The sequence below is a fragment of the Helianthus annuus genome, chromosome 4 (assembly GCF_002127325.2).
Source record: "Helianthus annuus cultivar XRQ/B chromosome 4, HanXRQr2.0-SUNRISE, whole genome shotgun sequence".
NCBI classification, from domain to species: Eukaryota; Viridiplantae; Streptophyta; class Magnoliopsida; order Asterales; family Asteraceae; genus Helianthus; species Helianthus annuus.
The window spans coordinates 17787013-17804129 of NC_035436.2; the positions used below are offsets into that span (position 1 = coordinate 17787013).

The 17117-nt window shown below is 40.8% G+C and overlaps 2 protein-coding genes and 2 long non-coding RNA genes across 4 annotated transcripts; 1 reads left to right on the top strand and 3 right to left on the bottom strand.

Annotated features, from left to right (window-relative positions):
* Window positions 1-404: 404 nt before the first annotated feature.
* LOC110928337 lies at window positions 405-1627 on the bottom strand. The gene is made up of 3 exons (XR_002586302.2): window positions 1511-1627; window positions 924-977; window positions 405-667 (listed from the first exon to the last, which is right to left on the bottom strand). It is a non-coding gene; the product is annotated as an uncharacterized LOC110928337 (long non-coding RNA).
* A 1586-nt stretch (window positions 1628-3213) lies between these two features.
* LOC110932590 lies at window positions 3214-6363 on the bottom strand. The gene is made up of 2 exons (XM_022175916.1): window positions 4600-6363; window positions 3214-3516 (listed from the first exon to the last, which is right to left on the bottom strand). The coding sequence occupies exons 1-2, from the start codon at window positions 6361-6363 to the stop codon at window positions 3214-3216; spliced, it is 2067 nt and encodes a 688-aa protein (XP_022031608.1).
* Window positions 6364-7199: 836 nt separating this feature from the next.
* On the bottom strand, window positions 7200-8422 carry LOC110928336. Its single transcript, XR_002586301.2, has 3 exons — window positions 8306-8422; window positions 7719-7772; window positions 7200-7462 (listed from the first exon to the last, which is right to left on the bottom strand). It is a non-coding gene; the product is annotated as an uncharacterized LOC110928336 (long non-coding RNA).
* Window positions 8423-10868: 2446 nt separating this feature from the next.
* On the top strand, window positions 10869-11321 carry LOC110932589. The gene has a single exon (XM_022175915.1). The coding sequence runs from the start codon at window positions 10869-10871 to the stop codon at window positions 11319-11321; it is 453 nt and encodes a 150-aa protein (XP_022031607.1).
* The last annotated feature ends 5796 nt before the right edge of the window (window positions 11322-17117 follow it).

Sequence of the window (17117 nt, forward strand, 5' to 3'; positions counted from 1 at the left end):
TGTACGAACCACCAGAAGAGAGAAGATTCTTCACAAACTCAGAGAAACCCTAGCTAGGGTTTCTAATGCTTTAACACGGAAGCGAAACACCCAAGATCAAGATGATCTATCTAGTATAACAACCAGATCTGCAACTTCTAAACAGACCTAACCACAAATCAACAAAAAATCAATAACACAACAGGGGAAATAAACCCAGATCAAGTGCTCATAGCTCTGATACCATGTGGAAATTTAAGATTCAACAACAATACAAGAATAACACAAGAAATAGCGACAAAACAGGTGACAAAACTCTTATTAAACCAACCCAAAAGATTTGCCCCCCTGTAAGATCCAAACTTTTTAAAGACACTAGCGAACTTTCATTTGACAAAATAGTAAACGGGTCGAATAACTTTACAAACCAAAATTCTGCATTTAACTTGGTAACGATCAACATAACGGTTACAAAAGTTTTTAACCCAAACTTACCTAAACTACTAACATAGTCTTTTAACTACAAGTTCAACATCTACTACTTTCGGATCATAAAACTTACAAAAGACCCGTTTGGAACAAAAAGGAAAGCATTTAACAAAAATTTTGACTAAAACTAGTTTCTTCACGGAAGCGTGCATCATGAATGTGTTCGATCCAAGTAACGCCATTTAACAAGTCGCTTTACCTACATACAACCAAACCGTTAGACATTTAGTTACTGAAATTCATACGACGTTAATTACAAACATGACCCTCAAGTAAACCTTCTTCCGAACATGAAGTTTCTTCCATTTATCACATTACTCTTCTAACTCATTCGACCCATACCTAAATTACATAATCGGCTTGCAATAACTCGTTACAAATAAACGACTTCAACCATTGAACAATAGTATACTATGACAATACATGCTAATAACGTTATGTAAGCAAGAACTTACCTTTGTCGTTGTTTGTATGTGATCCGGAGTGACTCGAGCTTTCTTGTTTGATCCCTATAATCAAAAATCACATGCTTTAGATTCACGTCATTCTTTTCCTTCCAATATCAACATACTTTCATTAGCGAACAACCGACTCTCTATTCTAACCATTCAACATTGTAAATCCCGTGGTTAATTCGCTCGAGCATTTTGACAAACACTTGGCGTGCATACTAATAGTTAAGCATAATGTACAACTATTTTATGCCTTATTGACCCATTCATATCAATAACTCTAATAACATCAATTTCACTCAACACCTCATATAACCTCCAACCCAATTTAATTTCCCATATCGAAATTAAGCAAGAATATCATCATACACCATTTTTATACAAATTTTTACAACAAGATTCCGTATTACATAGAACCATTATCTTGACCTAAGTGGGTTTTCTCTTTAAACACCAATTTTACATTCTACAAGGGTTTATCATTCTCTAATTGGTGATTCTAACTCATAATCATACTAATTTCATATAAATTCAAAGATTTCTTGAAACCCCATATATACAAGATTATCAAATCGTAAAATTCTTGTTACCTTATGGTGTATTAAGCTTAGATGATCCAAAATCTACCAACATGCAAGAGTAATTGTCTTGATTAGAGCCTCAATTTGCTTAATTTAGTGAGACTTGAAGGGGGTTCATCTTGTGCTTGCTCCTGGCGACATAAACACACGCATATGTGTGTGGTTTTGTGTTACTAGCCCCTTTTTGTTAAGTTAAATCTTTCATTATTTACATTTCCCCCCTTCAAGTATGCATACTCATTTTTAAATGGCCCAACTTGCTTCTCCTAACTAACAATTTCTAATTCACATTCTAACTAGGTTAACACTCATAGCTATTTCTTATAACATGTTATAGCAATATAAAATAAAAATATTAAATTCTGGGGCGTTACAAGTCTACCCCCCTTAAAGAAGGTTTCGTCCCCGAAACCTGATTACGTACCAAACAAAGACGGGTAGAACTTTTTCATTTCATCCTCCACTTCCCAAGTGAGATCCGACCCCTTTCTGTGTTGCCATTGAACTAGAACTTGTTTAATTTCTTTGTTGCGAAGAGTCTTTATCTTTGAATCCCTTATGGCTACCGGCCTTTCTATGTAATTCATTTTCTCGTCTATCTCGATGTCTTCAAGAGGTACATGAGCCGTTTCATCCATTAAACATTTCCGCAATTGTGACACATGGAAGGTATTGTGAATTCCCTCTAAGGAGGGAGGTAACCTTAACCGGTAGGCCACCTTTCCAACTCGAGCTAAAATCTCGAACGGTCCGATGTATCGAGGACCCAACTTTCCTCGCTTACGAAATCGGATTATGCCTTTCCACGGGGACACTTTCAGGAACACTCGGTCCCCCACTTGAAACTCAATAGGGCGTCTTCTTTCATCCGCATAGGACTTTTGTCGGTCTTGCGCCGCTTTTAATCGAGCCCGTACAATGTCGATCTTTTCATTAGTTATCGCCACCACATCATTTGGTGCGAGTTCTCTTTGTCCTACTTCTCCCCAACAAACAGGGGTTCTACACCTTCTCCCATACAACATCTCATATGGCGCCATTTGTATGCTACTTTGGTAGCTATTATTATACGAAAATTCCACTAAAGGCAAATGTTCATCCCAGTTTCCCCCGAAATCCATCACGCACGCTCTCAACATGTCTAAGAGAGTTTGAATCGTTCGTTCGGATTGGCCATCCGTTTGTGGGTGGTATGCGGTACTCACATGCAATTGGGTACCCATTCCTTCATGAAATTTTCGCCAGTAACGGGAGGTGAATCGCGTATCCCGGTCTGAAACAATAGACACCGGTACACCGTGGCGAGAAACAATCTCATTCACAAAAATTTCTGCTAACCTTTCCGAGGAAAAAGTCTCCCGAATGGGTAGAAAATGGGCGCTTTTAGTAAGGCGGTCGACAATGACCCATATTGCGTCATGCCCTTTCTTTGTCTTCGGCAGTTTAGTTACAAGGTCCATGGCTACATTTTCCCATTTCCATACCGGAATTTCTAAGGGTTGCAATTTCCCGTATGGTTTTTGATGTTCCGCCTTAACTTGGGAACATGTCAAGCATTTAGATACATACTTAACAATGTCGCGTTTCATTCCCGGCCACCAAAAATTTTCTTTCAAATCTCGGTACATTTTAGTGGCTCCCGGATGAACCGAGTAACGGGACTTGTGTGCTTCTTCCAATAATAAGGTCTTCGCCTCACAGTGTCGCGGTATCTAAATTCGTGCAAACCTCGTCCTTAACCCACTTGCGTTCACTTCAAATTCATTTTCAAACCCTTTCGTTCTTTCACTTTTCGGATCACCAACATTTAAGGACTTATCTTGCGCCTCGCGTATTGTTTCAAGAAGGTTTGGGGTAACTATCATTCTCATTGATTTCACTCGAATAGGTGGTGGGTATTCCTTCCGACTAAGTGCATCCGCCACAACATTAGCTTTACCCGGATGGTAAAGAATGTCACAGTCATAATCTTTAATCAATTCCAACCATCTCCGTTGCCTCATATTGAGATCTTTCTGCTCGAAGAAGTATTTAAGGCTTTTGTGGTCCGAATAAATTGTGCACTTTGTTCCATACAAATAATGCCTCCAGATTTTTAAGGTAAACACTACCGCCGCCAGTTCGAGATCGTGGGTTGGATAGTTAATTTCATGTTGCTTTAGTTGTCTTGAAGCATAGGCAATAACCTTGCCTCGTTGCATCAAGACACAACCCAACCCCTGGTGGGATGCGTCCGCGTATACAACTAAGTCTTCCGTTCCCTCTGGTAGTGTTAATACGGGAGAACTTGACAATTTCTCCTTTAACATTCGAAAAGCTTTCTGTTGATCTTCATTCCATTCAAACCTTTCTTCTTTCTTTGTCAGTTTAGTTAAAGGAAGGGCTATTTTGGAGAAGTCTTGGATAAACCTCCGATAATAGCCGGCTAGACCTAGGAAACTTCTTACTTCACTAACATTTTTCGGGGGTACCCATTTCATCACGGCCTCCACCTTAGAGGGATCCACCAAAATTCCCTTTTCGTTAATTACGTGTCCTAAAAACTGCACTTCCCTAAGCCAGAACGCACACTTAGAAAACTTAGCATATAATCTTTCCTTTCGAAGCGTCTCAAGTACCTGATGTAAATGACTTGCATGTTCAGACTCACTACGAGAGTATACTAAAATGTCGTCAATAAACACTATGACGAACTGATCTAACATATTCCGGCATACCCTATTCATTAGATCCATGAAAGCGGCCGGAGCGTTAGTTAACCCGAATGACATTACCAGGAATTCGTAATGTCCGTAGCGAGTTCTGAACGCAGTCTTAGGTACATCCTCTTCCCTTACTCGTACTTGGTGGTAGCCCGATCGCAAGTCGATTTTTGAGAACCAACTTGCCCCTTGTAGTTGATCAAAGAGATCATCTATTCTCGGAAGTGGGTATCGGTTCTTCACCGTGAGTTTGTTAAGTTCACGATAGTCAATGCACATTCTCATCGACCCATCCTTCTTTTTAACGAACAAAACAGGCGCTCCCCACGGGGACACGCTAGGGCGTATGAAACCTTTGTCAAGAAGTTCTTGTAATTGGACCATTAATTCCCGTACTTCCGCGGGTGCCAACCGGTAAGGGGCTTTGGCTACCGGTTTGGCATTTGGTTCTAATTCAATACGAAACTCGACTTCCCGCTCGGGTGGAAGTCCCGGCAATTCGTCCGGAAATACATCCGGGTATTCATTCACTATCTTAGTATCTTCAATTTTTGAAACTCCTAACTTGGTATCGACAACATAGGCTAAAAATGCTTTACTTCCATTCCTCACGTACTTAATTGCTTCTAAGATAGTACACAATTTTGCCCCTACTTCCCTTTCCCCATGAATGGTTACCCATTTCCCTTTAGGGGATGTCACATGAATAATTTTGTTTTCGCATAAAATTTCCGCGTGATAACGGGATAACCAATCCATACCTACTACTACTTTAAATTCTCCTAAAACCATGGGAATCAAATCAATCTCAAAATCTTCATCATCTATAGTGATTCTACAACCTCTACATATTTCGTGCAAAAGGTAACTCTTACAATCGGCAATTTCTACTTCGAGAGGTGTACACATTCTTTCTATCGGGAATAAAGGGAAACGTGCAAGCTCACTAGAAATAAATGATCTACTAGCTCCGGTATCGAATAATATATAAGTGGGTATAGAGTTTATCATATAGATACCTGAGACCACATTCGGGTGAGCCCTTGCTTCTTCCGTGGAGATTTGGAACATTCTTCCCTTAGCTTTCGCGGGTTCTTCTTTCTTTCCTTCCTTCTTCACCCCTTGTTTAAGCTTTGGGCAGTCAGCTTTCACATGGCCCGATTCGTTACAATTGTAGCATACCCTTTTGGGATTCGGACAGTTATAGTACGGATGCCCTTCTTGTCCGCAATTGTAACACCCCTTCCTTCCCAATAAACATTCACCGGAATGGGGTTTTCCACATGTCTTGCATCGTGGAAACCCGCCTTTGGAAGCTTCTTTCTTCCCTTGATCGTGCGTCTTGGGTTTCTTAGAAGAACCTTGCGTTGACCCCTTCTCGACTTGCCTTTTCTCTCCACGTTCGTCTTGCCTCTTTATTTCAATTTCCCTATCCCTCGCTAGATCAATGATCTCGTCCAAAGTTTCGCATTTTGGAGGAGTTATGAACTCCCAAATTTCAGCCTTAAGCATGCCATGATAACGGATAATCTTCTTTCTCTCCGTTCCAACTATTTCTTCACAAAACTTCAGTTGATCAAGGAAGGTGTTCGTGATCTCATTGACAGATTCATCTCTTTGTCGGAGTCGGAGAAAGTCTTCTTGGATTCGATCCACCGCTGATTGTGGACAATGGTACTTGATAAAAGGTTGTTTGAATTCTTGCCAAGTCAAAGTTTGAACTCGATTCTCTCCGATCTCCTTACTATACGAGTCCCACCAATCTTTAGCCCTTCGTAAAAGTTGCCCCATGGCAAACATGACTTGATCTTCCTTGTCACAATGACTTCGAATGAACACCCCTTCCATGTTAGCTATCCATCTTTGGCATTCTATGGGATCAATTTCCCCATTAAAGGTTGTAGGCTTACATGCCATGAAATCCTTGTAGGTGCACCGTCTTGCCTCTTTCTTGCCTTGAATTCCGGCTATCATTTCCTTCAATTCATCCACTTTGCTCGTGATCATATTTTCTACCGTACTTAGTACTTGGCCCTCCACTTTTTGTGCTAGTTTTGACATGTTTGCATCAATCGCCTTCGTTACTTCATCCGAGATCATCTTGTTTAACTCGTTTCGAGTTATACGTTCGGTAGTATCCGTGTTTCCTCCACTTGCCATCTACAATTGAACATTCATGTTAAACATCATTACATTCGTTTTTTTTTCCCAGTCTTTCTATACTTTAATCATAATATTAATTCATTCTCGTAAGTCACAATTTCATCCAACTTTTCTATACAAACATTCTAGATACACTTCTTACTTCATTCATTCGTGTATGTAACGTCCCGTTCTTTTACACATTCCTTATTAAAACATGATAACTATCAGTAATCTAAATTTCATAGAGAATTTGAGGAGTTCTTAAGGTTTAACAAGTGTTTGGAATGGGTTTGGAAACCTGGGAATCATAAACAAAACAAATCAGCAAAACAGTTCAGGAGAGGGCGTCGCCGACGGCTCAAGGCTGCGTCGGCGACGGTGCTCCAAAATGTCCGTCGCTGAAATTTATCCGTAGGCAGTGAGTTAAGCCGTCGGAGCCTCCTGGTGCGTCGCCGACGCCCAAAAAGGCCGTCGCCGACGGTGCTTCTGGCCTGCAATCGCTGTTTAATCAAAAAATTTCATTCTCAGCCTCTTTTTCCAACCCGAAACGGTCCTGGGCGGTCCCGAAGCCTTCCATAGTACCCATTATCATCCAAACCCATGTCATACTAGTAACTAAACCATAACCCATTCCCATTTTTGTCTACAAGTATGAAATCCTTAAATTACTTACTTGCGTGGCGCTTGGAACGAACACACTTTCGCAAGAGCTTTCGGTTTGAGTTCGAGCACCATAATTTACTCGAATCTCTCAAACCTTGGCTCTGATACCAACTTGTAAGATCCAAACTTTTTAAAGACACTAGCGAACTTTCATTTGACAAAATAGTAAACGGGTCGAATAACTTACAAACCAAAATTCTGCATTTAACTTGGTAACGATCAACATAACGGTTACAAAAGTTTTTAACCCAAACTTACCTAAACTACTAACATAGTCTTTTAACTACAAGTTCAACATCTACTACTTTCGGATCATAAAACTTACAAAAGACCCGTTTGGAACAAAAAGGAAAGCATTTAACAAAAATTTTGACTAAAACTAGTTTCTTCACGGAAGCGTGCATCATGAATGTGTTCGATCCAAGTAACGCCATTTAACAAGTCGCTTTACCTACATACAACCAAACCGTTAGACATTTAGTTACTAAAATTCATACGACGTTAATTACAAACATGACCCTCAAGTAAACCTTCTTCCGAACATGAAGTTTCTTCCATTTATCACATTACTCTTCTAACTCATTCGACCCATACCTAAATTACATAATCGGCTTGCAATAACTCGTTACAAATAAACGACTTCAACCATTGAACAATAGTATACTACGACAATACATGCTAATAACGTTATGTAAGCAAGAACTTACCTTTGTCGTTGTTTGTATGTGATCCGGAGTGACTCGAGCTTTCTTGTTTGATCCCTATAATCAAAAATCACATGCTTTAGATTCACGTCATTCTTTTCCTTCCAATATCAACATACTTTCATTAGCGAACAACCGACTCTCTATTCTAACCATTCAACATTGTAAATCCCGTGGTTAATTCGCTCGAGCATTTTGACAAACACTTGGCGTGCATACTAATAGTTAAGCATAATGTACAACTATTTTATGCCTTATTGACCCATTCATATCAATAACTCTAATAACATCAATTTCACTCAACACCTCATATAACCTCCAACCCAATTTAATTTCCCATATCGAAATTAAGCAAGAATATCATCATACACCATTTTTATACAAATTTTTACAACAAGATTCCGTATTACATAGAACCATTATCTTGACCTAAGTGGGTTTTCTCTTTAAACACCAATTTTACATTCTACAAGGGTTTATCATTCTCTAATTGGTGATTCTAACTCATAATCATACTAATTTCATATAAATTCAAAGATTTCTTGAAACCCCATATATACAAGATTATCAAATCGTAAAATTCTTGTTACCTTATGGTGTATTAAGCTTAGATGATCCAAAATCTACCAACATGCAAGAGTAATTGTCTTGATTAGAGCCTCAATTTGCTTAATTTAGTGAGACTTGAAGGGGGTTCATCTTGTGCTTGCTCCTGGCGACATAAACACACGCATATGTGTGTGGTTTTGTGTTACTAGCCCCTTTTTGTTAAGTTAAATCTTTCATTATTTACATTTCCCCCCTTCAAGTATGCATACTCATTTTTAAATGGCCCAACTTGCTTCTCCTAACTAACAATTTCTAATTCACATTCTAACTAGGTTAACACTCATAGCTATTTCTTATAACATGTTATAGCAATATAAAATAAAAATATTAAATTCTGGGGCGTTACACCCCCAAATACCCAAAGGATCTTACAACTGTAAGATCAAATCAACACAAGTACAATAGTTCATAGATGATCATTCACGATAATCATCAGAACAAGAATACAACCAAACCAGATGAATAATCTCTCTGATACAGAAGAGAGATTATTCGTACAAAAATCTCTGAACTCAAACCCTAGCAGAGAACAATAACAAGAGAGAGAAACTAAATCTGATCAACTAACTTAATGACGAAGACAAATTTCTTTAAATAGGATGAAACTTAGCAAGTTTCACTTTGATCCAAAACTCATGTCAACAAGCACTTCCAGTCCTTGAATTTACACATTACACCCTGTAGATATTTTGATACCTGTTACAACAACTTGTAACAACTTAACAACCCATTAGATGTAACAAGCTCAATAACACATCCAGAATATAATGAGCCCAAATAACAACCCAACAACAAACCAATGAATGACAAGAAGACATGTAACAAATATAAGCCCAACTAGCAAATATTTTTAACACTACTTTAAGCATTGTTAGCTATGTATGTATTTACAGCTAAACATTACAACGTTACATGAAAGATGCACACTACTTTAAGCATTGTTAGCTTACATACTCTAGCTCCATTTTAGATACTTTCTATTACGTTTGTGAAACTCTTATCAAGAAGAATGCAACAACAACAACATACCCAATAGAATCTCATCAAGAAGAATGCAAACTTGTAAATTATTTATTATATATCTTATATATCAATATAATTATATATGTTCTAACTTAGTAATAGATCATACTTTCAGTTAAAGTTTCTAACAATTATCTGGTAATATTCAATTGTGATGGTTTGTGTTTATGTTTCAAAACTATCACTAGAATGTGTCTAGAGAATATGGGAACAAAGTGGAATCACCCATGTGTTTTTCAATGACGATTTATGAAGTAAAACCAAAACCCTAAGGATTTAAAAAATCTCTAACATGGAAATGTATTCGATATTCTTCCAATCAATTTATCGGTTGGAAGTGTCTATGGGTCGGATTGGTTACCTAAAATCCTAATTTTTTCTTATGCAATGTAAAGATCTTGCCTAACCTGGCCTTTTAGAGGCGTATCAAGGCCCAAATTGCTACTTATATGCTTCTTGAAGTAGATCTAAACACTAGTTAGCTACAAGGAGAGAAACAATATGGCATAATTCATATGCTTACATTTGTGTAGTAATCATTATCTATACCAAACGATTTTTTTCCTTAGAAAAATGCAAGATAGGATGAATTAGGTAAAACTAAGGGAAAATTCTCAAAATAAACAAATCACTTTTCAATCACCCAAAATATACATTGACTTTTAAATTTTCAAATATAAACATGTATTCTTTGTGTGAAATTGTACTCTACGTGTCAAATTTTGTGTGAAAATGCACTCCATGTGAACAGCTCAGTTGCGTGAGATGTGTACACTTTGTGTAAAAACGACTTCGGAAAAAAAAATCTTTGTGACATGTGTACACCTCAGTTGCATGACACATGTACATGTTTACTCGTTGTGTGTCCTGCCAGCGACCATTGATTTCTTTGTGTGTCTCGCCAGCGACCATTGATTTCTTGTGCATCCCACTAGTAGATTTTGAATCTTTGAGTGACCCTCATTGATTTCTTTGTGCGTCTTGCTGGCACAATTGAGTTCTTTGTTTAGCCCACACAAAGATATTAAAAAAAGAATTTAAATTTTAGCACAAAAATGCACTTGTTAGGCCCCTTGGATCTCCACGTGAAGTGCGTTTTCGCACAAAGTTTGACACATGGAGTACGATTTCGCGCTAAGAGTATATGTTCATTTTTAGGAATGTGAAAAGTCAATGTTTATTTTAGGTTAGTTAAAAAGTAATGGGTGTATTTTGAGACTTTTCCCTAATTACAAAGTTTCTGATAGTTACTTTTTGAAGGTTGTTCATAGTATAACGAGTTGGGAGTAATAGGAGTCAAGATTGTATTTCCATATTTATGCCAATTGTAATTATTCTAGGGTTTTGTAAATAACTATATATATTGAATGAATGAGAATGGAGGAGGCAACTTAGCCTTTACTATCGAAACCTAACATGGTATCAAGAGACCAGGCTTGTTAATCGCAGCCGTCTCCTTCGTCCCTTCCCCTCCCATCGCTTCTGCTTCGCCTCTCGTCTCCTCTCTTCTCATCCCACACCATGGATACTAAGCTTCATCCTGCCTCCACTGTCAATAATATCAAAAGCCTTATCCACGTAACCCTTGAGATGGATAGCGGCCTTTATGCTTCCTGGAGCGAACTTTTTCGCCTCCACTGCCGTGCATTCCAAGTTATTCAGTATCTGTCCCCGAAGCCCACCGCTGAATCGTCTTCGTCAAAGGAACCTGACAAAGAGAAAGACAAATCCACCCAACCAGTCGACGACTCGTGGGATCGACTGGACGCTATTGTCTTGCAGTGGATTTATGCGACCATATCAAGTGATCTTCTACACACTATTCTAAAACCCAATGCTACCGCGCACGAAGCATGGGTGGCTCTCGAAAATATCTTTCACGACAACAAAAGTTCCCGGGCTATTCACCTTCGGCACAAGTTCTCCAACACACGTCTCAGCGGCTTTCCGAATGTTTCTGCATATTGTCAATAGTTGAAGGTTCTTTCTGATCAACTCGCAAGTGTTGGAGCTCCAGTCGATAATCAGAGTCTTGTTCTTCAACTCATCAGTGGATGATGGTGGACAATGGATGTCTCACCACCTGGGACACAAGGATTTTAAGAAAGTTAGGAATCAATTACACACATATGGGTCAGAACCGGGTCAAAACTAACTTCCTTGTGTCCACCAGCGGCTTTCCGAATGTTTCTGCATATTGTCAATAGTTGAAGGTTCTTTCTGATCAACTCGCAAGTGATTCCTAACTACACTTCCTTGTGTAATTGATTCCTAACTACATAAATTCAGAAAAGGGCTTTTAAGCCCTTTTTTGATGGACAATGGATGATGGTGGTGGATGATGGTGTTATGGTGGTGGTGGGTGGTGGATGAAGTGTGAGAGAGGTGGTGTGCCAAGGGACTGATGTGTGTAAAATACAACATATAAATCACATCAATTAAGGCATAAAACTAACCCTTTTTAAGTACTAATGTTGGAAAAAGAGTGTTTTTGTCTTTCTTTTGTATTTTCAGGATGAAATGAGCTCAAATTCACAAAAGAAGCAAAAAGACAACTAATTCTAGCATAAATACAAGAAAAGGAATAAAAGTAGACTGCCCGGACCCTCAACGGCATCCTCCAAGGCAAAGAAGAGAAAGCAGAAGTCTGAACACGCCCCGTGCTCAGCCAGCACGGGGCCGTGCCCAAGAAGCAGCATAAAAGGCAAACTTATAGAAGCTTCCATTGCCCACCACGGGGTCGTGTCCAGCGGGCACGGGGGCGTGGTGAAAGTACAGCAGGCGCATTAATTGTAATAGCGAATTACAATTAGTGAGGAGAGAGAGTGTCAGACGGGCACGGGGGCGTGTCCAGCGGACACGGGGCCGTGCCCAGCCTTCTGTTCAGCCTATAAATAGGAGTGCTTGGTTTCATTCCATCTCATCCCTTGGCACACCACCTCTCTCACACTTCATCCACCACCCACCACCACCATAACACCATCATCCACCACCATCATCCATTGTCCATCGTAGAGTGTGCGAGTCGTCTCGGGATCCAAGATTGATCGTAAGAGTTCTTGACAATCAAGGCCATGTTTGCCTAAGTCTCTTACATCACTTGGTGAAGACAAGTGTTTAGTATAATACTTTTTATTTTTAATCTTTTGCACTTTTTATTTGGTTTTGTATTAATGACTTTAATAACTAGTTGCTTATGTTGAAGGTGATCTTTCCTTATCGTTTGTCCGTGGTGTCTTGGCATTATTTTACTGTCTATATAAAATAAAAGATTTTCACCATTCATATCTCCACGGTCTATATGGAGGTATGTTGGCTACCTGGTCGGGGGTTAAGGGAACGGTTTGGTAAAGGTCTTGCCCTTGTTCAGCGTTTAGAGGTCCTGCTTGGGACCTGGGTCAAATTTAGTAGGATCTCCTTCAATGCCCATAGGTATTGGATGGCGGGGATCCAAACTCTTTGACCCCCTCATAAGTTAACTACTATTAATACTATAACCCGGCTATTTAGGACTGTATCCCTGCTGACTCAGACTACTTAGCCGAGGGTAACGTCACCGCCGAAAGCGGGGCCTACCACAATTTGCATTAATAACTTAATTCATTATCTTTCAATAATCCGACCCTTTAGGATTGTATCCTTGCTGACTCAAACTACTGGGTTGAGGGTAACGTCGCCTTCAAAAGAGGGGCCTACTACAATAACTAAGATAATCTCTTAAACAAGTGCAAAAGTGCGAAAATAATCAAAGGTTATACTAATACACGTGTCGGATCCAAGTGATTCATCTTGTCTATCTGTTTTTATTTTATTTTTATTTTTCAGCATTTAGTTAGTTTTTATTTCCTTAGCTTAAAAAACATTTTTCTCATTTTTTGATTTGATTAGACGTTGAGGATAAACCGGTATTAAAAGCTCTTGTGTCCTTGGACGACCTCGGTATCTTACCAACACTATACTACGTCAACGATGGGTGCACTTGCCCATATGTGTGTTTAGTGTTAGTGAATATCGTGTTTTATAAATTTAAAACTTGGCTAAAAGTGTAAAAAGGGCTTAAATATACATCAAAAATATAACACACTTCACGCACATCAGCCACTATCCTCCAAAATCAGGATCCTCTTCCCAGCTTCTATGATGCTCTTTCTAAACTTATCCTGGTGGAATCTCGTAAAGCTGAGCAAGCCCTTCAAGCATCTCAAACCGCCGGTACCGCACTCAACGCCAACGCTTCTCGATCAACTGCCAATACCTATGGACCGAGTGACTACCGCTCCGACGGCCAATATGGTGGTCGCGGCCGTGGACGAAACTCGCGTGGCAGAGGACGTGGCCGAAACTCGGGTCGCGGGCGTGGTAACAACAGCCACAGTTCATGGCCAAACTGGAACTCTTGGACAAACCCATGGACTACACAGTGGGCCGCCCCTCCTCCTTGGGCCTCCCAGCAGTGGGCCGCACCTACCCAGCAGCCATGGGCCAGTCCGCCACAGAATCAACAGTGGGCCGCCCCTCCTTGTCCATACCTGACACTCAACCCCACTCCTAGCGGTCCATCCTCTGCTCAAGGAATTCTTGGATCTCGGCCCACTCAGGCCCATCATGCCGCATATACGCCTACGGACATTGAACAGGCAATGTATACCATGTCTCTGAACCAACAGGATCCGATACCGGTAATAGACACTGGCGCTACGACCAACATGACTAACACCCAAGGTAACTTTACGTCATTTTTTAATAATAGCATCCCACAGGATATTGTCGTTGGTAATGGCTCGACCATTCCGGTTTTTGGACATGGTACTCAAATACTACCCCCACCCTTCCCACCTTTTGTCCTAAAAAATGTCCTATACGCACCGAAACTACTTAAAAATCTTATTTCCGTTAGACGTTTTACCACTGACAATTCCGTTTCAGTCGAATTTGACCCATTTGGTTTTCTTGTGAAGGACTACAAGACCCGGATCCTTATCCTACGATGCAACAGCAGCGGTGATCTATACCCGTTATTGCTCGGACCGGGAAGCACAACCAATCCTTCCACTTTTGCAGCTATCTCTTCTCAACTTTGGCACCATCGTCTTGGCCACCCAGGACAACCTATCATGCAGTCTTTAAAACGTTCTTGTTCTATTAATTTCAGTACTTTAAACAATAACATTTATCAATCTTGTGTTTTTGGAAAGAGTGTTCGTTTACCTTTTGTTACTTCTCATACTAATATATTTCAACCATTCGACATCATACATAGCGACCTTTGGACATCGCCCATACTAAGCTCGGGTGGTCATCGATATTACCTTCTTTTTCTTGATGACCACACGAACTTCCTATGGACATATCCCATTTCCCAGAAATCCCAAGTCTACTCTATATTTTGTCACTTTTACAAATACATTAATACTCAATTTGAAAAGAAAATCAAAACCCTTCAGTGTGACAACGGTAGAGAATATGTCAACTCATCTTTCACACAATTTTTTAACCAACACGGCATGCAATATCGATTCTCGTGTCCGCACACGTCGTCTCAAAATGGTAAAGCGGAGCGTCAAATCCGCACCATTAACAATATGCTACGTACGCTCTTAGCGCATGCTTCCTTACCGTCGTATTTTTGGGATCACACCCTCGACACCGCCACATACCTTCTTAATATCCTTCCCGCTAAAAACAAAAATAACACCACCCCTACTAAAAAACTATACCACCGGATCCCAACATACGACCATCTCCGCGTCTTCGGGTGCCTATGCTATCCTCTTGTTCCATCTACCACCATTCACAAACTTGAACATCGTTCCTACCCGTGCGTTTTTCTTGGCTACCCACCCACCGAGGCTACAAATGCTTCAATTTAGAAACGAAACAGATTATCATCTCTCGCCACGTCGTCTTCGACGAAACAACGTTTCCGTTTGCCAACAACATTTCCCCCACACCCTCTTATGACTTTCTTCAAACCACATTATCCCCACTGTTGTGGCCATCAGTGGAGTTCCCCACTGTTAATCAACCATCAGCCCAACCACTCCACTCACCCCAATCGCACCCCACTAACACATCGGCCCAAACACTTACCCCTGTATCGGCCCAATCCCCTACTTACACCTCGGCCCAACCACCTGTTACCCCTACATCGGCCCACACATCTCCGCCACATACCCAATCCAGTCCACCTACGCAAACTACCCCTATGCCTAACCCGATACCGGCCCAGCCTACACACACCCAACTCGTTCGTACCATGCGGACTCGTGCAATGGATGGTATCACCAAGCCTAAACGACATCTTAATTTACACTCTATCACTGCCTCACCTCTCATTCCCCTTCCTAAAAACCCATCTGAGGCCTTGTCCACACTGGTATGGTATCGGGCCATGACTAACGAATTCGATGCTCTTATTAAAAATGACACTTGGGATCTGGTCCCACGTACACCGAACATGAACATTATACGCAGTATGTGGCTATTTAAGCACAAATTTAAGTCGGATGGTACATTAGAAAGATACAAGGCACGCCTCGTGTGCGATGGTCGTTTACAACATGTGGGCATTGATTGTGGCGAAACGTTCAGTCCGGTCGTCAAACCCTCTACTATACGTACGGTTTTATCGATTGCTTTATCGCAATCCTGGCCCGTGCATCAGTTGGACGTTTCCAATGCGTTTCTCCATGGGAAGTTAAATGAAACAGTATATATGTATCAGCCAATGGGTTTTCGCCATAACACGTTTCCGGATTATGTGTACCGATTGAAAAAGTCATTATATGGATTGAAACAGGCTCCAAGGGCGTGGTACCAACGGTTTACGGATTATGTGTTGACTTTGGGGTTCCAACAAAGTAAATGTGATGCTTCCTTGTTCACTTTGCATGATGCTACGAATGTCGCCTACTTGCTTCTATACGTTGATGATATCCTTCTCGTCACATCAACGAACCAGCTTCGACATCAGTTAATGGCTCGGTTATCCAACGAATTTGCTATGAAAGACCTTGGGCCGCTCAGTTTCTTTCTCGGGATTGCCGTAACACGCCAACATAACACGATGTTCCTTTCTCAACAGTCGTATGCCGCGGACATCATCGCTCGGGCTGGGATGCAATTTTGCAATCCCGTCTCTACCCCAGTTGACACGCAATCTAAGCTCAGTGCTCACTCTGGCGAGGACTTTCATGACCCCACGCTATATCGCAGTCTCGCTGGAGCACTACAGTATCTAACGTTTACACGAGCCGACATCAGTTATGCGGTTCAACAGATTTGCATGCATATGCACGCACCAAAAACGGGCCATTGGAACGCATTAAAACGCATCATTCGATACATTAAAGGCACCACTGCATACGGTCTTACACTAGCCCCGTCCATTAATCCATCTCTCTTGGCATACACCGACGCGGATTGGGCCGGCTGCCCTGACACTCGCCGTTCCACGAGTGGATATTGTGTCTACTATGGTGATAACTTGATCTCATGGTCGTCTAAACGACAACCCACCATCTCTCGCTCCAGTGCGGAAGCTGAATACCGTGGCGTTGCTAATGTGGTTGCTGAAATCTGCTGGTTACGCAATTTACTGCTCGAACTTAAAAGACCTCTCACTCGTGCTACGTTAGTGTACTGTGACAACGTCAGCACTATTTACTTATCCGGTAATCCGGTGCAGCATCAGCGTACAAAACACATCGAGCTTGACATTCACTTTGTACGAGAACAAGTTCAACGAGGTCAGGTACGGGTTCTTCATGT